At 37.7% G+C, this 24,867-nt stretch overlaps 1 protein-coding gene across 2 annotated transcripts in view; it reads left to right on the forward strand.

Moving 5' to 3' along the window:
* Positions 1-24,867, forward strand: part of prkcaa (protein kinase C, alpha, a) — a 141,440-nt gene that overhangs the window by 80,357 nt on the left and 36,216 nt on the right. The window contains exons 5-9 of one of the 2 annotated variants that reach the window (XM_008420254.2): positions 1,896-2,024; positions 15,598-15,754; positions 16,262-16,396; positions 16,832-16,925; positions 19,870-19,896. In XM_008420254.2, the coding sequence (XP_008418476.1) occupies positions 1,896-2,024; positions 15,598-15,754; positions 16,262-16,396; positions 16,832-16,925; positions 19,870-19,896 (542 nt within the window). The remainder of the gene's footprint in view (positions 1-1,895; positions 2,025-15,597; positions 15,755-16,261; positions 16,397-16,831; positions 16,926-19,869; positions 19,897-24,867) is intronic. The other variant, XM_017305920.1, reaches the window with a different exon arrangement.

Genomic DNA, 24,867 nt, shown 5'->3' on the forward strand with positions numbered 1-24,867 from the left:
AAATATATGCAACGTTAAAGAAAGTAATATATGTATATATATTTGTACTTTTTGATTTTAATAATTATATGTAACCTAAAACAGAAAACACTAAGTCTGATTTGATGTCAGAAAAAAGTTATGATTCATCTTTTTATAGACAGTATAAAAGAGTAAATATTAGGTTTTCACTTTATCTTCATACAGTTTTTTACGCCTTCCTAAAGCACATGGTAAGCTTTAAAAACAAAGTTACTAACGAGGGATTTTTGAAAGCAAACTCTGCAACCCAAATCTTTCTAAATACATATTTTCCCATCATAAAGGAGCTGACAGTCACAGGAATGCGTCGATTCGGATTGCATAAACATTTACACTTTCAGACCAGTAAGCAAGTTTTCGGAGCCGCATTCCTCCTTAACGTTGTTGTTGTTGAGCCTGAATGGCTCATTGCTTCCCAACATGATGAGACTCGTGAAGTCCTCCGTCTGAGCAGCAAATTCCAGAACAATCTGCTGCTGTTCAGGACAATCAGCACCAATACTGTTACAAGAGAGGAGACCTTTAAACCCCAGAGGGTTTCTTCTCTGAAAACCACAAGGGACAGACTGGTCTCACTTCAAATGGGGGTTATTGGGCTTGTAATACCAAGAAATTATGCACTAACACAGATCAACAGAATAATTGCAGAAACGGAGATCGACTTCCAAATTAGAGCTAAACAATCAGGTCAAAAGAAGTCAATCCTCTGAGATAAAACAACAATCCGCTAACTGAATCACAACTCTCCCAGTAGAGTAAGTTGTGAACTCGCGCAGCAGCATTATTAGTTGAGCATATTGTTGCCTAGATACTAAACCTGGCAGTAAAACTAAAGGCTGCAGAAATTCCCTGGTCTTGGCTTGCTTTGAGTGTTTCACACAGACGTTGTGTCTCCTGCCAGTGTGCTTTTCAGCTCCGACTTGAGGTTGGCTAGATGTTTTGAAATTGGCAACAGGAGATCCTGACAGAGACCAAAATCACTAAATATTGTCCCATTCCTTTGCAAAAGAAAAAAAAGGCACATTAAAGCGAAAGCATGTAACTTTTATAGACATTTTTTTTAACCGTCACAATCTCTAAGAAAACAATGGATCTCATCTGTCTCCTCCTTGTGGTCAGAAACAACCAATCAGAGCCAAAAGGAGGGTCTTAGTGCTGGCAATCAGGCTCGTGTTTTTTTTTTTTTTTTTTACTTTTTCTTAGGTTTGCATGTGTAATAATGATACAATATAAGTGGTTCTCAAATGTATGTATTTACTTCAATATGTCTCTCCAGTATATCAGTAGACCATTTATCTTAAATTGTGCTGCAGTGTTTTCAATCAGCCATTAATCATTAAACAGGAAGACAAAATAGGAGATAAAATATCCTACTGGAGATTGTTGAAGCTGTTTTTCATGGTTTTTATCCCACTGACCGAGTGACACGGTGATGTAATCGCTCTCAATCCCCGACGAAGAGGCAGGAGGGTGAAGGAGGGGCGTCGGCTCAGCTGCCCGACCGACAGGATGAGCACGCAACCGTCCTGGGTTTGGGTCGTAACCTCGTTACATCACTCCGCTCACCAAGCTTCCCCAAGAACAATCTTTCTCTGAACACGAAACGAGATTGAAATACGTCAGCAAAAGCAGGCGTAGAAATGGCTAAAGTAAACCTTGAAGGTTTTTTTTCCTCCACACAGCGCTGAAACATAAAACAAAATGAAAAGACACAAAAGAACAGATTGCTTTTTGCAAATTGCTGTTTTGTCCCTGCAATTTCTGTTGCCCAGCCAGTTTTATTGCCGTACCTTTTCATGAAAACTCCCCAGCGGTGTCGGCCCAGTCGGCTGTGTGAATCCTGACCCCTCGTCTCCTCTGTGTTGCCCCCCCAGCCTGCGACATGAACGTCCACAAGCAGTGCGTCATGAACGTGCCCAGCCTCTGCGGAACGGATCACACCGAAAGAAGAGGCCGCCTTTACCTGAAGTGTGTGGTCACCGGGGATAAGCTGGAGGTCAAAGGTAAGGCCTGGAGCCCTCCCTCTCTTTAACACTCGGTGAATTGAATGGGCTGAAATAGCAAATATGGATTGATTAAAAATGTTCTTGTTGCTTGTGCAGCGTGTTTTTTTTTTCCAGTTTAATTTGTAAGCCTGGATGGATTTAAACCCTTTTCTTTTGTCTCAAGTTCCTAGTTGTCTAATCTCACACAAACATTAAGAATCGATTTGTTTCCTCCAATAAACCTGAACTGCACTTTACTCTGCCTCAACTCTTTTTCAGTAACAGCCATTTTGTGACCTGTTTGTTTGTCTTTTTAAACTACCACAATGTGCTTCGTGTCGCATAGTGATGGAACTAAAAGCAAACCGAGTGCTTGAAATATTTATTTCTGTGAAAGACCCTCCAGTCTGAGGTGTATTGCAAACTTGTGACCTTTAGCTCTTAAAAAAGCTTCAACCTTTTGATTTAAATTACTTTCATAAAAGTTATAATGAAACCCTCCTCTCTCAGTAATCTTTACCTGTATATTTTCAGATTGTAGGTAATATCTCACCATGTGGGTTAGAACCAGGTTTGAAACAAAGAAAAAAAAAAATAGAGATCTGACATTTTAAGCCATCTTCAGCATCATATTGTTATTGAATATCACGATTAGCGTGGCTAGCAGTGAATAAATGAACAACTAACATACATTTTGTTCAAAATACAGATTCCTTTTGGGTACCTTCCTTCCTTCTTTCCTTCCTTTTGTGCTTCCTCTTTTATTTTTAAACACTCGAAACAGAAAATGGCTAAGTTTGGGTCTTAATCCCCCAATAACAACTTCCACACTGAAGAATTGGATGGATCACATTTTTAATTCCAACCGGACCGGGTCAGTCAGGCCAAAACATTGGTTGGTCTTTTTTTTTTTTTTTTTTTTTTTTTCATTTTTATATATTTAAATATATGTAAAATGATGATTTTGATGATCCACTTTAATAAAAATGTAAATATGTCAAATTTATGTTGAGAAACACATTAGATGTTGCCCATTTTAAAGTTCATCTTGACTGTCAATATTGCAGCATTTTAAATTATAAAGTGCCTTTTTTCTTTCTTTTGAGTACTGATCTGATGCATATCTAATATGTCTGACATTAACAAAGTTTTTCTTGAGTGCAGACTTACATACCGAACTAAACCGCCCCCAGCAGATTCCTTGGTGCATCTCTTAGCTTCTGCTTTAATAGTAATAACTCCAAAACCAGAATCGGTTCTCTTTTCTCATAAATTGCTTTGCTATCAAAAGGCATCTGACAGCTACTCTGTGTGAGCAAATCTGTGGCTCTCGCTGTCATTCCAGCCACTGATGCCTGTGGTTTTTAACAAAACACCTACAGAGATTATTAAAAGATTTAATGAGGCTATTATTAGTGGCATTTTTATAAATGATTGTTAGATTCTTTAGTGTCTTTTCAAATTTTGTTGCTGTTGTGTGTTAAACTACATTCATATCGTCTTCATGTTTGACTGCAGTAAAGACTTTAGGAACTATTTTTACGTTATATAATCATACCTCACATTAATCGGTGCACGTGAAATACAGAAATTAAAAACAAGAATCGGTGCGGGAGAAATATGACTCGCCAACCCATTCGTTAAGTTGTGCATTTTTATTTCCTATTTTCCTCTCTGACGAGCAAAACCTTCACAGGAAGTGGAAGGTTTGATGCCCGATTCTCTTGGAAGAAGCCATTTTGCTGTTTATTTTAAGGGGCGGCTGTAGATGAGCCAGCTGTAATGATGGAGCATTAGCTCATTTGCTTGAACAATAGGACCGGCATGGAGCTGACGGCGAGCTCCCATTATCATTCAATTAACTGGCAGACAGGGGTCAGTGCACTGCAGGGCCCTGGCACTGAACCTCACCGACTGATCAAATTATCAGCAGAGGCGACAGGGAGAACAGGGAGAACAGAGTATGATCATGGCTTACAGTAAATGTTGGGAAACGACTAATTGAGAGAGGAGGGGGGGAAAAACGACATTTGGTTTCTCACCGTGTATCTGTTTGCTGTGCAAGTGGTTGGTTTATTCTGCACAGTTCTTCAAAGGCAACTTACCTTTGAAGAACTTACCTGGATGCCTCATTCATTCATTTCAATGAATGAATGAGGCATCCATGTGTAACTGAATGTTTCTGAAAACTCCAGTCATGGATTACTGAAGAGCCAATCGTGTTTAAGTTAGAGATGCATCGATCCGATATTAATATCTGTATCGGTCCAGATATATAAAAAAATATCTAGATCAAGTATTGCTGATGATCTGCCTCGATCCACAGGGGCTGATCTGTTTAGTCTAAATCAATCTTATTTATTTTACATTATATTTAGAGTTTCTGAACCATTTGAAATTTGAATCTGCGACAGTTTATTTTTTACATGTTTGAGGTAGTCAGCTTATTGTTTTTGCCAGTTTCTTTACTATTTATTTCACATTGGCTGTTATATTCTAATTTTACTGACAGAACAAATTAAAGTTGTTTTTACATCTTTGTCCAAGCTTGTGAAGTTATCGGTGTATTTAGGTGTGCTGTGCTGCTGCAGCGTTAGCAAATAAATGTGTAATTCAGTACTTTATGTCTGTGAACATTTAAAGTCAATTCAGCTGCTTTTTGTTTTTGTTTTTTTTGTTTTTTTCATTGGCCGATACTAAACCTCAGATGTCTGTATCCATATCGTAAGTAAAAAAAAAAAGTGAATCGGTGCATTCCTATTTTAAGTTCCTAAATTTTGAGAAAATTGAGACTACTGTAATTTACTCTGTCCAGTTTTTAATGTGACATAAAGCCTGCATTATTCAACCAAATAAGAAATCTATTAAAATGTGCAAATAGAAAAATACAAAGGATATAATTATCAGGTTTGATAAAGTTCAAGCTCTTTTATGTGATACTTTGCTGAAACATCTTGAGTTCATTTCAGCATTCAGTTCTACTTAGTTCACATTTAGTCTTTTTAAAAATACAGACAGATAATAGCGATTAAAAACAATAAGTCTTTACACCTGGCAGTGAAATGCTAAAAATAAACACAATTGTTGACAGCTCTGTAGATGTTTGACGTTGCATCACACATGCAAACACCGTATCAGATCAAGTTGAACCTGTCTTGCCGCCTGCTGTTCTTGGACACATATTTGCCTTCCAAAGCCAGATAACGTGCAGATGCCTTCTGCAAAAGTGTCCTGAAACCATTTCGACCCAGAGGTGGCTCGCTTGACCTTATTTACAAAGCACCAGGTCATTGTCCAGTCACTCACTCACACACAGGATCCCCCAGAAATACATTTTCCAGAGGGACTTTTTGTTGTTGGTGTTTGTTCCCCGAAGGGTCAAAGCTGCTTTGACACTCGGCAGGAATTCTCATGATGTTGTGCATGTGCAAAATTAGCTGGAGTTCTGGTTAGCCATAAGAATCCAAATAGAGGTTTTTAGAATTTTGTGTTTATTTAGCCGTGTTCTGCCTGAACTAATATGAGCAAAATGCAGTTTTTGTTGACAAATTCCACTTCCCTCCTTTAAACAGTCACATTCGTTTGGTTTATAGAGCCAGTCGCTAATATGATCCTTCTGGGTTTCTTGGCTCTTCTCTCTGAACAACATTCTTCTTCTTTTTTTTTTTTTTGCTGGTTTTTTTTGCTCTGTGCTTTAAACAACAATCTGCACAACCACTGATGAAAGCAGGTTTTTACACACGTTGCATAAAATGACACAACTTTTGTTTTGTTTTTTTGAGCAGATTCAGTTTTTCGTGTTTTAGGTCAGTTCGGTTAATAACCAACACTGGATAATGAGCACGGTAGGTTTTTAAGAGAATTTTTAAAACTTTGATCAAGTTGGTGTAGATGTAATGTAATATTTGGTAGAATTGCTTTTTAAACTGACACATTGTTCTCATCTTCCCACAAGTTTCTCAAAATAGTTTCCTTGAATTTTGAATCTTCTCTTCTTTTGACAGAACTAACCTACTCAGGTTCTGATGTCGCCTTGCTTTCTAGCTCAATCAAAATTCCCAGTTTGATTGCGATCAGGACTTTTAATGATTTGACAAAGTCAAAACATTGATGTCGTTGCCCTTAGGCGCTTTTCGCATCTAGCTTGGTGGTGTGGGCAGGCTCATGGTCCAAATGGAAAAGACCCGTTTGTGCCCAAATATGAACTTAATGGCTATTAAGAGATATTGCTTCCATATTTTCACATAATGCTCTTGGCTTGTATCACAATCTGTTTTGCGAAGTCCACTTGCCCCTTCTGCAGTGAAACACCCACATAGCATCAATTCAGTGTGGGTGTTTGACAGTTTGGACGGCGTTCTCAGGCTTTGAAGCTTACCTCTTTTTACTTCAAATGTAGCACTGCAGTGTTTATGTATTGCCTGAAGCTTCAATTTAAACCTAATCAAAATACGGGAAAATGAACATCTTTTTCCTGTAAGTCCATTTGAAAACTCCAGTCTGGCTTTTTCATCTTGAAATTGAAATAATAGCTTCTTCCTTAGTAAGTGGCCATTTAGTCCAAAGGGTACAAAACTTGTCCCCATGATAAACTAGCTTTATTACCGGCATCTTCACAAGGCTTTTAGTGCTTGGTTCATGGCTCTTATGAGCATTTCTTACAAAACCCAAAGGCAGCAGGCATCAAACTGGTGAACTTGTTGGTAAGAAACGTAGTGCAGTCTTGCACTGAGCTTATAAAATAGTCTTCATGTTTCCCAGACGCAGTCAGGAGCTTCCAGCTGCTCATTGATCATCAGGAATAAAAAAGTTTCTCAAAACTTCACTGACAAATAAGGATACCTCCTTCATCTGTAGCCTTAAACATCTTGCCACCCCACCCACTATCTGTTCTCGTACCGCCCTGGACAACCGCCCATATAGCCCATATCAAAAATCATCTGTTGGTAATTTGGCCGTTTTCTTTTCCATTTGTTTAAAGGCGTAGCATTCTGACAAACAAATCTCATAAATCTTCCATTACTCCGGCATTCACCAAATAGAAATTGTTTGTATACCTTTACATAATGACTTAAAACAGGACAGATTTTAGTCTAAGCAAAACTGAGATAATAAGGAAAACTTCTTGTACAGTGAATGTACAGTACATGTCTGATTTAAGGTGCATGTCTTTAACCTTGTGCACATTTTTCAAGCACAGACCACTGTGTATACTCCATTTCCAAAACTTCCGTGCTTCTTTCGCACCTGCGTGTGTGTGACCACAGAAGTGTGACAGCATGTGTGCGTTGGTTAGGCGGCGGGAGGGGAACCACTATTATCAACTGCTTCGTGTTTGCTTTGTGCAAAACCGGCTGATTACTGAGGATCTGCGGCGAGTCGTATTCCTGATGTGAGCTCATGCATGCTGTCCCGTTCGTGTTCATTGGTCTTGTGTTTTTGTGGGTAGGTGTTTGTGTGTAGAAGTGCTGTCCCAGCCTGCGGCCCACTCAGGCCAGATTGCATTTCAGATTTCATTAGCTGCTGTGGACGTCTTGCAGACAGGCCTGCCAACAGAATCGTGTTACATGAAGATGCAGAGTGGCAAGAAAGTGTAGCGGATGACAGGGAGAGAGGAAACTTTACATCATGGACCGTTTTTGCAACACAAGTGTAATCCGTTTGTTAGTGGTGTACCTGCCAAACAGGGAGTCTGTACACCATTAAAAAGTCTCAAATTCATGTATCTGACAGTAAAGCCTTAACATTTCTTAAATGCGGTTAAAAAATTCAAGCCGGCCTTAGATATGTTAAACACAGGTCTCAAATTTTGTTGTGGCAGAACCATTACTATTTTTTCCCTCAGGACTTTTCTGTCAGGCTAAAGTTTGAGTCACCTGCACTCATCTTTATTCATTCTGTGACTCAAGGCGGTCGAGGCTGGACAGTTGATCATCTTTGAACCTTAAAGTCTTTGAGTCTTAAATTGTATCCATAATGGTCTTAGAAAGGTTTTTAATTTGAGTTGGTGAAACCTGAAGAATCTCTGATATAGTTGTCAAAAATCATGGGGTTAAAAATATTCATAATGGACAATAAATAATGACAGAGCATTTTAGTGGGTGTCTACTAAACAACACAACTGATCTTGCAGCATAAAAGTGACACAGTGTCTTGCAAAAAGTTTTCAAAAATCTTGAACTTTTCACTTGTTGTCACACCACAAACCTCACTGTAACTCATGGGAATTTTAAGATTGCATAGTTAATTTTTTATCCCAAAAATATGAGACGTATTTCTATTTACTCCTATCCTCTAATACCCCAAAGAAAACAGAAAAACATTTCACTCAAAACCAAATCCCCTCTCATTAAATTAAAAGATTAATAGGTCAACTGAGCCAAATACAACAACAACAAAAAAAACTCTTTCAAATACCCGTGGAAATTTAATTTGGCTTCAGATAGCAGTTTGCATCCTGTTTGACTGAACCGAAATTGGTTCAAATGAGAGTTAATAGAAAAATAAATCCTGAAAATAGTTTCCTTTTGATTAAGGTGGTTAGCAGCTGGTATTATTTTATGTACAAAGTTGTATTTCTGAAATTATTTTATTGAAACAAACTCGGAAGAAAGTACAAGCATTTACTTCAAAAACCATTCCTCCCGTTTTTAATTAACATTATTATTTTTGTTCGAGTTTCCCCAGAATCTGAATTTTTGTATGAACATTTTTTCTGACTTGAAGACAGATATGAAATGTGGGGACTTTTGACACCGTGAAACAAAACGAAGAGGACGTGAAACCAGAAAACACACATTCAGTGACCGTCTCCAAGTCATCAGCTGGCCAGAGTCAAAATGTCTAGCAGGAAGTGACACGGATGCCAGGGGAAGCAGCTGGTCCTTCAAACCCCGTACATGAACTCCAGGCCAGACAATCAGACTTTTTGGCTGCAGACACTCAAATAGCTAAATTAAATAATGACTCACCCAGAAAAAAAAAAAAAAGAGAGAGAAATTAGTCTACAGAATCCAAAAAAGCATAAGTTGTAAGAGTCTGTTATTGTTTGGGGTGGAGAGAAAATTAGGGAGGAACTCAGCAAGACAAAATGATTTTTTTTTTTTTTTTTGCTAGAGGATAGACATGACTAAGCTTGTTTCCCGCTGTTTATATTGTATTGCTACACAGATCTCTTCTCTGTTTGGTGGAGCTGAGAAAGCCACCCTCGTATTTGTTACAGCAACACTATTGTTCATTTATTCGCAGCCAATATCCCAGGGAGGGATATTCACTTGGAAGAGAGCATTTTTTCCCCCTCTTAGTTTCTCATTTATTCTCCACACTGGGGGAATATATGAGGACAGAAACCTCCGGGGAGCCGCTTGCTCCTTTTGGGTTTTGTGAGAGAAACTGGTAATAAATACATGAATACATTTTGCTCCCTTGTTGATATACACAGTTTTGCAGGGGAAAAAGCCCCCCTGAATTTATAAGCCACCTTATTTTAATTAATTTATCTAGTCCCGTGTATGGAGTTGGATTAAGGACCCAGATGTTACAGTTGAAGTCTGGAAGCAGCTTTTTTCCTTTTGTGAGAGAGAGCAGTAGGTGTTACACAGCTCCGCATTGCACTGCAAAAACACAAAATCTTATTTTTGATGCAAGTTTTTAGTGTAAATATCTTAGCACACTTGGAATAGGACAAAACTAACTTACAAATAACTTTTCAACAAGAAATAGGAGTTTGTTTTAAGTAAATAACTCCTTAATATTGGTGAAAAAGAGCTAGTTCCACTGGCAGATTATTGCACTTATAACATGGGAAAAATGTCCTGTTATAAGTGAAATAATCTGCCAATGGATTTAGCTCTTTGTTCATCAATATTAAGGAATTATTGACTTAAAATAAGGTCTTATTTCATGCTGATATGTTAGTTTTGTCCTTTTTCCAAATGTACTAAACCAGAAAATACATGGTTAGCATGTTAAGTAGTGCATGTAGATCCTTACGGGAGATTTTGAGATTTCTTAATCCATTGTGTCCCATGATGGACAGAATTACATTTACTTGAGTAACTTTTTGGGGAAAAGATACTTAGGAGTATTTTTACTACATTGTAGTTTTTACTTTTACCCGAGTAACTTTATTATAAAGTATCGCCACTCTTACTTGAGTAAAATGTTGTTTTTGTTGACGTTTCATAAGTTTTACATTGAAAGAAATTGATTTGGAAAAAGTTTTATTTTTGCCTGATTTTGTCACTTTGTAGTTATTTTATTTATATAAATTATTTTCATTTTGTTCTCTAAAACACTTAAATGTTATATTTTGATTGACGCATTGATGTGTTACTCAGTTTTTGAGTATCCTAGTTTTCAGTCAAACAATAAAAGTCTTTTTTAATATTCAGATGAACTTATTTCTTTTTGTAAAGAAAACAATTTCTGCCTCAGATTCTAGGAAATACAATATCCTTACAATTAAATTGGCAAATCGACTATAATACTGCAACCCTAATAAAATAAAAACTGAGATTTAAGTGTAGAGTTACCATCTCTGTCCAAATATAATTTTTTTCAGATTGCATCAAAGCTCCTCGCTGGTGTTTGAACAGAGTCTGCCAGTTTCCAAAATGATGATCGCCGTCCAGCGTCCTGCGTGCCTGCGCTAACGCGGCAGCCCGGCTTCGCAGTAATTTCCATTTCTTTGTAGTGTCTGATTCAATTTGCACAGAATCCAACAGTCTCTTTGGCCAAGGGAAAAATTCACTTAAAAATTCAGTTATTAGATTTTTCTCCAATGAGTCAGAGTTACAATGACGCAGCTGATGGCACTCGAGATGGAACTGGAGCCAGAATCTTTCCAGCTCATAACTATTTAGCTTCTGCATTTAGCTCGCTTTTGGCTGCACGGCCGGGAGGTTTCAGCGAGTCGGTGATGGGTTGCCGAGAAGATATTTTTAGCAGCCCACGAACAGTAAAAATGAGTCCAGTTATTATTTACTGCATGCTTTTTTTCATGCTTTGTTACTCATCTACTTGTAGTCAGATGAAGGAAGAACGATAGATTCTTTTTCAATCCAAGTTGTTGCATTTTGTAGAGAAATGAGAGCCGATATTGTTGACATCTCTACATGTCTGGAAGAAGAAGTAGAGTTACTAAACAGAACCATGCCTGGCTAAAATCTCTCAAAGCCTTCTGGTAGGACGTGTTTTGGTTGGTTACAATTCCAAACTGTATTTTTGACACAAAAACAACACCGAACACTGAACTCACAGGGAAACACAGAGGTGGCGTCACCATGATGTGGGGTAAATCTGTTTAGGTAGAAATTCAGGGTTTTTTTTTTTTTAGATGAAAATACGAAGTTCTAAATATAAATTTTTGTTCCAACACCTCCAAGTTTCTTCCACTTAGCAAAAGATGAGAACAGATGAAATTCTTCAGTGTCACTCTGACTCGATGGCTTCATTCAACAAAAACCTTCAAGTCGAGAACTAAATCTGTGTGATCGTCTGACGAGCGTTGTGGTCGATTCTCAAATTCTGATAGATTTGGAACGTATTTGTCTCCTAACAGACCCGATGTAGAAATTGAATCAAAATGTGTTTTCAGACGTTAATAGTGCAAAGACCTAATAGTGTCCCAGTTATTTCAGCATCGTTTAAAAGCCAAAATAAATCAGTTAATCAATTAGTAACATGGTGAATAGAAATAAGCTTGATGATTTCCATCCAGATGATTGATATCTTTTAAATTTTATTTACAAAGGCTTAATAATTAATTTCATTTATGGTTCTGGTTGTGTGTGTTTTTTATTTACGCTGTATTTTTAAATTTTTTTTTTTTAATCTTCCTCTTCCAGTGTTAAACTTAAATTTTTAAAGAACATTTATCGGTCTTTGAGAGGGTAAACTTGCATTATTATGCGATTATCATTATATAACCTGAAAAATGCCCTCTAAACAACAATATTATCATTTATTGCAATAATTTTTGTGACAATTTCACGTCCAACAAAGTTTATCGTGTCGAGCCGACTTATTTGTTTTTCTCAAAGCAGATTGTTTCCTTTTTTCATTTGAACTTTACATAATAAATGTCACTTTATATATCAAAAATAGCTTGAAGTTATTTATTACAATCTTTACAAACCTGGTATTTTCCATGGATGTGTCCACCTTTGAATTCTATTGTTTGCTGATATTTATGAAGCAGCGTCATCCGAGAGCAAGACTTTTTTTTTGTCTCTGCATAAGCGTTTCCACTGCGTAAATAAAACCTTTTTACAAGAATACGTTGGTCCGCAGGGACAATTTTATTATCGGAACATGCTAGAACTTTCCCAAAAGCTTCAGAGATTCGTTTTCACGCCTTTTAACTTCAAGACGATGTGTCGAAACATTTTCATTTGAGAAGTGATCCGTGGAGCGCAGTGGGACACAGTGGGCCAGACGTTGCATCCCCCCCCCGTCACACTAACAGATAAATACACACACAGACAACGTTCCTGTTCACAGCGTCCCCACGGAGTTCAGGGGAACAGCTGAACTTTGTTGCTGAGGGATTTCTGCTGCCAGACTCCCAGAAGTCGTGTTGTTGGTATTCCCACTGTGTTTTCCTGCCTCAGCTCCCTCCTCTCAGCTTTTTCCCTCTGCCTTCAACACATGAACCCACCTTTCATCATCTCTCCTGTGCTTTACAGTCCTTCTATTTGACTATTTCGTTTTGCTTGTGTCTCAGAACAGCAGCTGACGCGTATTTTGATTTTTTACAAAATAAATTTGTAAAAAAGAACGAACTTGAGCAGCTCGTTCTTTTCAATAAGAACGACGTCTTGACAAAGGATGAAATAATAGTGGAATTATAGACCTCATAGAGAGCAGATTGGATTTCTTACGCAGTGTCAGCAGTTATGACAACTCTAAAAGCTTTTTTTTTTTTTTTTTTGACTAATTGGTTAAAGAGGGTCAGTGGCTTGAAAACGGCACAAATGCTCATTTCCCCCTGTGAAGCACAATGGGTTGAAAAGAGCGTTTCTTCCATCCTCACATAGTTACACAAACGCACTTTGTTTGATTTCTCCCAGAAAGTCAATGCTCTGTGCCGTCTGAGCTGAATTAGATAGTCTGGGATGCCCCCTACCGGTGACAAATGGAAACACAATAACCACCAATTGTGTTTCCTGTGAGCAAGTAAACCCCAGTTGTTGCAAGGCAGTTAAAATATGGCAGATAATTTATACATTCAGTCTGTAGAGCCATCAAAAAATTTTCAGCATCACTTCATTGTCTTTCACACAACTAAAAATGATGTCAATGCAATTTCTCATGTGGTTTCCTTTATATTGATTACTGTGCTTAGTTTTTTTTTAGACACTATTTTAGCCCTTAAATCTGAACTGTGTCCACAGCTAAAATATGCCTGGTTTAATTTTTCTGTCTCAGTTCTTCATAACAGTCTGAACAATGTCCTTTTTATTTCTAAATATCATACGGGGGCGGTCGCTTTTGCATATTTGTAGCTGGAATCTGAAGTATGCAAAAATGACTTATAATACGTTTGGATTAAGAGCAGCTGAGGATATCAATTTACATGAGCAAAAAAAAAAAATAATAATAATAATCATTCAAACATGTTATGTGTAGAGCAGAGCGAACAGGAGATAAATCCTGTTGGAAATCAAGAAATGAGTTCTTATCTAGCAGAAACTCATACTTGCTCAGCATATGTCAGTATGCAGTTTATGGCAGCTTTATTCACTTTCAACTCTGAAGATGAGGAAGTAAGTAAAACAAAAAAAAAGCATAGTTTCACTTTTCTGCATGCAGGCAGGTTGGGTTTTACTCATGAGTTTTCAACATGATGTCAAACAATTACAATTACTGTTGGTTTTGGCCCAAAAACTAAGTAACATAAAGTGACACATATTAGTTAAACAAAACCCTGTTTGGCTCAGACACTCGGATAAAAAGACAGTTGCTGTTAATATTCTGCTGTTCAGTATAATATTTAGTAATGTTGTCATCATCCATATATGCCATAACCTCCAAAGGCTCTTCATTGTGTCTGAACCATGTGTTTTGATTTAATTTGAGAAAGTAGGCCTGTTGACTCAATGGCTTATATTCATGATTATATTTTCAGTTTAACTGCTTTTGGTTTACCAGTTCAAATGAAATAAAATACAATTATCTGAGACGGAAGCTGCTAAACTCTTGATTTCCAGGAAACCGGCCGGTTCTTTTGTTTTTCTCTGAAATGCCTCATGACGGGAGGTCACTGCTCAGCCGCAGTGAAACCTCTCTAAACTGGCACCCATTTTTTTCACATATCTGTTTCATACCATTTTGTCACAACATAGTAAGAATTTCAACAAATATGTCAAAAAATATTTTTTGTAAAAGCTACATATTACAGCTTTAATATTGATAACAGATTATTTCACTTATAACACTGAAAAAATGTTTTGTTATCAGTGAACTCATACTTTTTGTGTTGACTCTGTTAGCTCCTATATTTAAACAGTTGCTTGTAAGTTAGTTTTGTTCTTATTTCAAGTGTGCTAAGATATTTGCATTAGAAACTAGACCAAAAATACTTGGTATGTAATATAATACCAAGTATTATATGTATGTAATGTAATACCATTTGGTCCCTTTATGTCTCAGTAACAGGACATAAAGTCTCAGTGGTTCGCGGTTCAGCCAAGCAGCCATGCATTCATGTTGCTTCTGCAGGGAATTTCAGTCCAATGTGTGTCGATAAACACAGCGTGTGTGTGTGTATACATACACCTGACTGCATGCAGATATATGTGTGTGCTGTAGAGTAGTGCATGTCTGGCGGTGCTCCAAATCTAAGCGCTAATGGAGCGCTAATGTCCCCAGTGTGCCCTTGTTTACTTAATAACTACATATGGGAGGACAAGACGAGAGCCTTCGCCTACTTAAGCATGACACAGCTTGCATGTCTGACTCACTGTTCCCATAATGCCTCCCTGCATTCGGTCCCTTTATGTCTCAGAAGCAGGAATAATCCTCATAGGCTGCAGCTTGTCGTTTGATCCAGAATCTATCGATTTCATTTTACAGATGTTCACCTGTTGATTAAAATTCAGTTTTTGTTTTTTTTTTTGTTTGTTTTCCTGACATGACCAACCTGTGGTCTCTGGCTAAACATTAAACAGGACGTCCGTGTGGATAAGAGAGGAAGTGCAAATATAACAAGCCCTTCTTTTTATCAGCATGCTTACTTATGATGAACTCGTTCAGATTACAGCCTTCTGGTCAGAAGTTTACATACACCTAATGTGAATGCTATGTTCATTCTAGACTTTGAAGGATTATTTTCTAGGATAGAATGATAATGTGAAATGTAACTTCAAAACTGCACAGAATGCTGACTTTTGATCTCAGAAGATTGAAGTCAAAATTTATTCTTTTATTTTTTTCTCTTTTTTCCCCGGTGGATGTCACAAAAAAAATACATCTGACAAAAATATTAGTGGTGTTGTAAATTTTTATATTTGTGTATCCACTGTACGCCATCTCGTCTTCGTTTTAACAGCCAGATTAAACGTTTTTCCTCATTCTTCGTCTCTTTCAGTTGTTGAAGGCAAAAACCTCATTCCCATGGATCCCAACGGCCTCTCCGATCCGTACGTCAAACTCAAGCTCATACCGGATCCTAAAAACGAGACCAAGCAGAAGACCAAAAGAATATACTCCAACCTCAACCCCAGATGGGACGAGACCATAGTTTTGTGAGCGCCATTTATTTCCCATCTTCTCTCTGTTCTGTCCTTCATGAAGCCGCAAGACGTTGTCTGAAATTCCACTTGCCTAAAGTAATCATGGAGTACAGAAGGAATTGATTATCAGGAAGTTGTACCCAGGGTTTCCCCTGTACGCCAGGGGAAACGCCAGGGAGGTGGCCCTCTAGTAAAGCCTGGAGGGCCACCAGGCTTTACTTGTGCCCCCACCAGGCTTAGCATCGCTTATTTATTTAAGTTTTTTTTTTTTTATGTTTGCATTTTTTAAGAGTTTATAGTTTGTGTTCAGGTATTGATCTTCCAATAACGCATAATTATCAAGTGATATTTTCATATTTCCCGTCAACTTTAAACATTTTTAAATTAATAAACACAGCGGACCGCTGGGTGAATGTCTGTCGAGCGCCACAACCACCGGGCTGGGGGAAACCTTGGTATCCCTTTGTTTTCCTTTTCTTTTTTGTTTTTACTTGATAATGATCATGATGTGCTTTTCAGCAAGCTGAAGCCTTCGGACAAAGATCGCAGGCTGTCTGTAGAAGTGTGGGACTGGGATCGGACCACTAGGAACGACTTCATGGGATCCCTTTCCTTTGGCGTGTCAGAGCTCATGAAGTCTCCTGCCTGCGGCTGGTAATGTTGATTAGCGCTTCTCTAAACCGCAAACAGAAATAGTTGGAAACCTTTAGCCGTAAAACCTACATATCAAGTAAATACTCTGATGTTTATTAGATAAAAAAAAATTAAATTATGTTTGAAGAAAGTGACTTTTGCTCTACTTAGCAGTTTAATTGTTCTATACAGACATTATTTTAATATTTCATGCTTATTCCTGTTATGTAGCCTTAGCTTACTGTTTTGTGTTACAACCACAAACTTAGTTACATTTTATTGGGATTTTATCTCATATATTTTAGAATGTAAATGTATGATCAATTTAGCTGCTTTATTATTTACTTATTTACTCAATTTAAGATCATTGGAGGAATAGCTGCTTATTTTTTTTTAATCTTCCGATTCTTTCCTTTGTGTTTCCTTCCTCTTTGTTCTTCCTCCGTGTGTCTTTAGGTTCAAGTTATTGTGTCAGGAGGAGGGGGAGTACTACAATGTCCCCATCTCAGTGGAGGATGATGGGAACGACGAACTGAGGAAGAAATTTGAGGTGAGGATCGCTTTAAAATGATCACCCCTCTGTTTTCCTGTTAGTTTCTTTATGTCACTTAGTGTGTCGATCTTTTTCCAGCTCATGTCTTTGTCCTTTGACATGTGAATTTTTTGCATATGTGCAGCTCTGGAAAAAATGAAGAACCCACTGCACTGAACCGCATTGAAAACCTCCTGGTTCTTCCACTTAATGTTGATTTCTGAACTCTTCCTGAGTTAAAACTTTAGTATTGTTGTTGCTAAATGAATTGTTTTCTTTGCATCTTTTTCTTTATTTTGACCATTTCTTATTTTCTGCGAATAAATACAAAGTTTTTGCTTGGAATTTCAGAAACACGCTGTCAGTAGTTCATAGAATAAAGAATAATGTTAATTTTACTCAAACATATACCCATACAAAGTAAAATCAGAGAAACTGATCATTTTAAGTGGTCTCTTAATTTTTTTCCAGAGCTGTATGTACGTATCTAGCATTAAAAATACATTTTTCATAGTAGAGCAGCCAAACAGTTTCTAAATATGGACAAATTGATTTCTCACTTGAAACTTAAATTGGATTTCTTTTTTCAAAACAGAAAGTGTTTGTCATACTAAGTCAAAAGAGTAGATTACTCAAAAGTTGTACTCGAGTAAGAGTTACTCTACTTCAGGACTTTTTTTACTGAAGTAAAAGTAAAATGTAGCCGTCCAAGAAATGACTCCAGTAAGACTTAATAGAAGTATTTGGTAAAGCAGATCAAAACATCAGTCACTTAATATCTAAAAGTTACATCATCAGAAAGTTGTGTGGACATTTTGGTAGTTTAATGATCAAAATGAAAATAATTCAGATCAATTGCATAATTACAAAATAATAAAAGTCAGGGAAAAGAAACATTTTTCCACATCAATTTCTTTCAATGTCAAACAAATGAAGATTTAACAAAAAGCTGCAGGTCTGGTGAAATTCTGGTTAAAACATGTTTGTTCTTCATTCAGTGAAGTTACTCCCAGAAATTTCGCTCAGGTAAAAGTAGTGATACTTCATAGTAAAATTACTCAAGTAAAAGTAAAAAATACTTTTTTTACTTTTTTTTACAGGTATTTATTTATTTATTTTTTCCAAAAAGTGACTCAAGTAAATGTACTTAGCTGTAACTTTAATGGAAGATTTAGAACTGAACTGCATAAAAACGCTTTTAAACTTTCTTCTCCCGCCACCTGGATTAATATCCAGAGGGATTTAAGATGGTCACCTCCTGTAACTTTGGGGCGATTCAAGTCGGCTTTAAAGGACAGAGACGTCAGCTCACGTGTCTCATGTAACCTCTCCAATGTCTGCAGAGTATTTCTCATGAAATGTGAAACGGTTCATTATGTGTTTGTGTGTTTCGTCTTGCCGTGTGTTTTATGCTGCTGCTTTCTCGGCCAGGTCTCTCTTGGAAAAGATGTTTTTATCTTAATGTGGCTAAATAAAAGACACACACGCACACACACACACACACACACACACATGGTTGGTCCAGCTGTCCTGAGCTCAGTATCATGTCCAGGACGGTTATCAACAAAGTGTCCCCATTGCAGTTTCGTGAAATACACAAATTTTCGATATAGCCGAGAAACTACCTCAACATCTTTCTGTCAAAAACCTTGACTGGTTTCCGCTAAGCAAATTTATTTTTGTAATTCCAATTTGGGCGATTTTATGGTCAATGGAAACGCAGCTAGTGACTGCAAAGGAGTTCATGAAAGTTAAATAATGATAAATTTGTCAGTTTGCTCAATTGGGTTTTTTCAGTGCAAGAATACAGCATCTAAAATCCCAATTGAATCCTCGTCCATCCAGTTTGAAGTATCATTGCTGGTGATAATATTTTCTTAAACAATGCGAGCCTAACCTTTTGCAGATGTTTCATTAACTGTTGAAGAACTACTATTTACAGGTTTCTCCGTTACTTTGCATGTCTTTACCATAACTCCTCTTTTCTGTTAGAAAGGCCCAGATTCTTCTATTGACATTGTAATATCACCCTCCAAAAAGTTTGAGTCTGATTTAATTAGTCAAAATGTCATAGTGCAAATCAATTGGTAAATCTTTGCTTGAGCCCTTCCATAGTTACATCTCTGCTGACATTTCTCTTACATCACATTTTTAAGCAGTTTTCAGAGGAACGTCTGCTGCTAAGTACATATTTTAATTCAGCTATGCTTACCTGAAAAAAATGGTTTTATGAGAGTTGGCAGCAAGTTAGAAGTAGCATTTTATGACGAGACTATAATAGTAATAGTGAGAAAGTTTGGACAGTACAGATTTTAAAGTGGCTTGTTGTTAAACGATATGTCTTTGTTGTGAATTGTTTCATTGTCAGAGTTTAACTGTTTGTTTCATTTGTACTACTGATTGTATGTTGGTAGATTCAATAAAGCAGGAGGAAGTTTTACAAGTCGTTCACTAACTTTTATCTAATCCATGCTAGACGCGATCATGCTGCATTCTGATACTTGCAAAAGGTTATTATATATAAACATTGAATATTTCCACATATCCTCATGAGACACACTTTGTTTATTTCACTAGGATAATTTGAGATGAACAAACACTTTTGCTCTGCTTTGTTGTACAATTTTCACATAAAAAAACCCCCAAGAAAACAAAAGAATCTTAAATGTATTGGTATTCACCTCCCTGTCCCCCAAAGTCAATATTCTGCAAAAGCTCCTTTCACTGCTTGTATTGATGAGTTATTGAACTCTTCGTGTCGTGGGGATCTTCTCTGTCCTCCAGCTTCTCTCTCCTCCTCATAAACCCCTCTGTGGTTTCTCCGTTTTCCCCCCTCTTAGCTTCCTGCTCCCCCCCTGTGTCCACGGTGAGACCTACAGAATAATGTACATCCTGTGTCACGTGTTCATGTTTAATGCAAGAGTTTCTCTCTTCCTTTCTTCACGTCTTGCCCTCCTCTCAGGACTGCCAAAATAACTGTAATCTGAAGGTAGCCCTCTCCCCTCTCCTCTCCAGCCCTCCCTCCACCTTTTATCTGCTCACATGGCCCTTTTTTTCTTCTTTTTTTTGTCTCATCTCATTATGGTGACATGTTGCTTCATTTATTCCCCACCCTTGTGCATTTGTATGTGGCCTCATGCTGCTGTGAATTCAGTTTTGCAAACATTATGTGTATTACATGCAGAATTTGGGCATTTTATGAATGTAAAAAAAAAAAGTCTAGTTGAGTATTAAGTCCCTTTTGGTGTTTTTATGTTTGTTGATGAGTCTTTGTGTTGTTTGTGAAATGACTGCCTGTTAGTCCTAACCCTGTACTTTTACACGTTTGTGGTTCTGCATGTTTTCGTTTCCTGTCCGTCTTGATCTTTATGTACTTCATGCTCACTTCTTCTCCTGTATGAATGTATTTTACTGTTTCTCACCCCCCAAAAATCCTTAAAATTTCTCAAGCAATGTCCTTGTTGTACATTTAAACATCACCTCACCGCTTTAGGTAAACTAGTATTTCAAATGTCATCATATCTCTCAGTGAATATATGTCTAATATTAGTCTTGACATTGAATTCACAGCTGTCCTCAGTAAAAGTTTAGCTCAGAAAAACCAAAAAATGAAAACAAATCGGTTAATAAAATGTGTGCAATGAAGGGAAATGGTGTTAGGAGTAAGTTTTGTACACATGAAGAAAAAGGATGTGTAAAAAAAAAGAAAAGTGCAAAAAGCCAAGAAACTAGCTGGAATTTGTCAGTACGCACCCTCACTGCGTAAAACCCCTCTGCTGAAGGAAAACCATGTTTAAGCTTCTTTTTAAAGTTTGCTTCAGAAAATTTAGACAAGTTTTTCAGTGGCATCAGGGGAGACGAGATCGTTGCTAAACTCTGGAGATTTCATTGCACGCACTATGGAGAAAAAAATGCCATACTAATAGTGAAATTTGGAAGTGGGAACATCATGATGTGACTGATCTTCCAACATGTGGTTCTGGTAGATGTCATATAATTGAAGGACAGATGGATAGAAAAATGTACCCAGACTTTCTAGACCCAAACGAACAGCCAAGGAAACTCTTAATCGATTTCAGGGAAAGAAAGTAAAGCTGCTAGTCAATCATGTGATCTAATTGAATATCTATGGAAAAAAAGAAAAAAAGATCAAAGTGCATAGAACGTTTATGTAAAATAATTTATCAAAATCACACTTGAGCAATTCATATGATTAATTTGTCTCTGGAGAAAATGTCTTGAATGTGTCATTAACAAAGAAAAAGTTATTTTCCCCGACATTGCAGTTTTTCTTATTCTTTTCTTTTACTTTGGTCGTTGACGACATCTGGTGTGAATTTTATACGAGTACAAATATTAGAAATATATTTACCGAGCATGTTTTGTCCTTATTTTGGCCCCTATAGACTTGTACATGACTGGTTTACTATAGTGCTTTTAAAGCAGTAGAGAATAGAAATACCACATGTGATCACAAGATGTCATCAGTGGACTGAAGTGGCTAAATACCAGCTCTCTTTTCGGTCTTTAAAAACTTTTGAGTTTTGATGTCATATAAAAAGTGTTTATTTTTTAAAAGTCAATTTGAGACATGATAGTACAGTGTCAGTTGTTTTCTGTTACTTTTAGAACTTATTACGTGTTAATTAACCTTTATTTGATACACATTGATGTGGGTGTTGGTCATTTTGCCTATAATTTGAAAAGTAATTTTTCATGATTTGATCATTGTTGCGTGTAGGGAAACTATTTTATGTGATTACAACAAACGACAGGAGATTCCTCAGAGATATTTTGGTTTGATTATGACAATGTTCTCCTTTAAAAATATCAAAAGTCAGAAATAGGCTCAGAAACACAGTCAGTAGAATTAGGGTGCAATATAAAGTCATCAAAAAATAACATGAAATTAAACAATGCATAAAATGTAACCTTTTTTTTGTTAACTCTTATAATGTACCAGAAATAACAAGATTCTTAAGCTCATATGCAGTAATTAAATACATAAGTATAAAATGGCTTGTTGAAAGATATGAATGAAAGTACATGAAAAACGGTAAACAAGCTTCTAAAAATTACTGACATTCACTCTGTGTCGCTTGTTTGGGTTTACAATAGTTACTCCAGATGTGAAATGTGTTAAAGTATAAATAAAAGTAAACAGGCTCTGAAAGGACTATTATGACATCATCTGTGTAATTTTCTAAACATGGCTTACATGCTGACACTGCAATGGAAATGGATAGTTTATCATATGGTCTTGGTATTCCACCACATTTCTCACTGTATGTGCTAAGTAATAAGGATTTACCTTCTCATCCTCCATATTCTGATCCTCCAGGTCACAACACTGTTTTTCAGTGCTAAACAGAATGACACTGTGCACTTCATGCCTCCATAAACAGGCCAGTGCTGCAGCAGGACGGTACAATCAGGTCAACAAACGTTTAACAAGACCATCACCAACCACACAACCAGCCCAACATTTCTTTAGTTTCTTAAAGACATCATCCTTAGTCAGCAGTTTTGCTTTTTTTTTTTTTTTTAAATGTACAAGACACGCTGCTCTTTCCCCTTAAACTACCTGCTTTATAATTTGGCTTGCCTTTGCTCACTAGTGTGCAATGTGAGTCAGTCCCTTGGGCTCCCTTCTCCCTGTGGTTTCAGGACCAAGCGGTAGTGGAAGACTCTGACCAGGTGCGTCTGACTGGAGGAAAGTAAGGCAGCTGAGCACTTGCCCTGGCCAGGCTTGTTCCTTTTGTCTAAACACTCACAGGTTTGCTGTGATGTGATGTGGTGCGGTCGCTCTAGCTTTGTGTTTTTCTGCTGCCACAGGCAGACCACAGCGGCCACTAATAACCAGACTAAAACCTTTATGTGTCGGCACGGCATAAATCTGACTTCGGTACAGATATGAAGAGGTGACATTTGTTTAATAAGGTCTTGTGTTTTGGCGTTGCTGGATGATGCGTTCCTCTGTCTGTGAATGTAGAATATAGAGACAAGCACAGTAGAATGGATTTTATGTGAACATCATGTAATGTTGCTGGAAACCTTTACTGCTTGAAACGCTTCACTTTCCTACAAATGCTAGAGATACAACCTGACTCTCGGATAATCTGTCTTAAGTGTGGCGGATCCTGTCGTCGGCTAAAGCATGAATTTTCCCTGTGCACTGATTGGCTGAGATTATAACCTGGATTATGCTGAGTGTTGCTTTTGTGATGAAAGCAGAAAGGAACATGTCTTCTTTTGAATTTGCTCGTTGTCTGGAGTTCAAATCGCCGAATGAGTTAATTTTCTGTAGCGTACTGGAGCTTTTTGTCTCGCTGGGTGACTGAGCATGAAACGGCATGTAGGAAATGCACAGATGATCCGTTTCTGCAGGTCGACTTTAATGTTGCACTGGGCCTGCGTTGTCATGTGGCAACCACAGTGTGGCATCCTTCACTTCTCAGTGAAACCTGACAGAGACGTTTCTCTTGTTTTGGTGACAAACCACTCTTGCCATTTTATTGTATTGTGTTGATGAATCTTCATCTCTTTGCATTCTTCATCTTTGCGATTGAACTTTTTTATGTGGCTTTAGAAACACCTGTTTTTAATGAATAACACCTTATTTAAGCTTTACTGTGTTAATGCGTATTTGAAAAACAAGAACTCTTATGTTTGGCTCAGTGGAAGCTCTGCATCAAAAGTTTTGACCGGTTTGGTAGGACGTCTAGATGATGGTTGGTTTTGATGAAACGGTTCTGGGACAGTACTTCATCTCCATTAGAGCCCGTCCTATGGGCAGTCTGCCAATGATGGCAAACACAACCACAGCAGATGATGCTCCGTTTATCATGATTACTGTTTGGTCTCGATTGAATGCATCAATTATTCTCTTTAGGCCGCTTCTTTCAGTCATTGTGGCCTAAACACTTTATCTGATCTGGCAAAGTAAAGCTTTCCTGCAGAAGGTTAGGTGAACTTCAGGCTTTAGTCAGATTTAAGATTATTTTAGCACAAGATTTTAAACGAATGCTTACAAATCCCTCATTTGTAGTTGAGTGAAAAGTGGATAGAAGTTTAAGACGGACCATTTCATTTAGTGACAGCTTAACTCTTTCAGAAACCCTATAACGATAAACACCATAATAATCTCAGTTTTTTGGATGTTACCCTAAAGAATATTAATGACATGCTTCACTTTTCTGGAAGGCAATCCGTCAACCAACCAACCAACCAAATCTTATTTGCATAATTAGTATTTTTGGCCACTACTTTGCCAAAAATACAACCTGGGTGCATAGAAGATGCATAGAAGCCTCACAGTGCTACTATTTGCTAAAAGCAGCTCTAAACTACCGTATTTTCTGCACTATAAAGCGCACCTAAAAACCTTCAATTTCCTCAAAAGCCGACAGTGCACCTTATAATCCGGTGCACCTTATAAATGGACCAATACTGAGCCACAACAGGTCTAGCAACTACGGTAAGCAGCCGCCGACTAGCGCGCGGTGCTTCTTCTTTTAGCACCGCGCACTAGAAGAAGAAGCGCGCGGTGCATGCTGGGATAGTTGTCAGAACGCTGGTTTGTTAATAAAGTTTGACTGACCTACCTACCGACCTGATAATCAGGTCGTCTGCAGATCATTTATCCACGAACATGCTGCGCGCGAATGGAGAAGGGTGATCATCGTCCGGCCACGCCCCGGCCCAGTCGCGGAAGGGTCTCCTCGCTGACCGATGAGGGCGGGGGCGCAAGGGGAAGAGAGAAAGCACCTTTCTGTTACCCAGAAAGCAGTTGGGCACAATATCGCAACACCAACACCGTGAGTGAAACGATGACTGGGGAAGCCTACTATATAAAGTACTCAGGGACCACTTCTTTATTATTACACATCCACATTTGTACTGGACGGGTGGCAACTCTAACTGTAGCTTCTATTCTATGCGCCTTATAATGCGGTGTGCC

This window comes from Poecilia reticulata, linkage group LG1 (assembly GCF_000633615.1).
Source record: "Poecilia reticulata strain Guanapo linkage group LG1, Guppy_female_1.0+MT, whole genome shotgun sequence".
NCBI classification, from domain to species: Eukaryota; Metazoa; Chordata; class Actinopteri; order Cyprinodontiformes; family Poeciliidae; genus Poecilia; species Poecilia reticulata.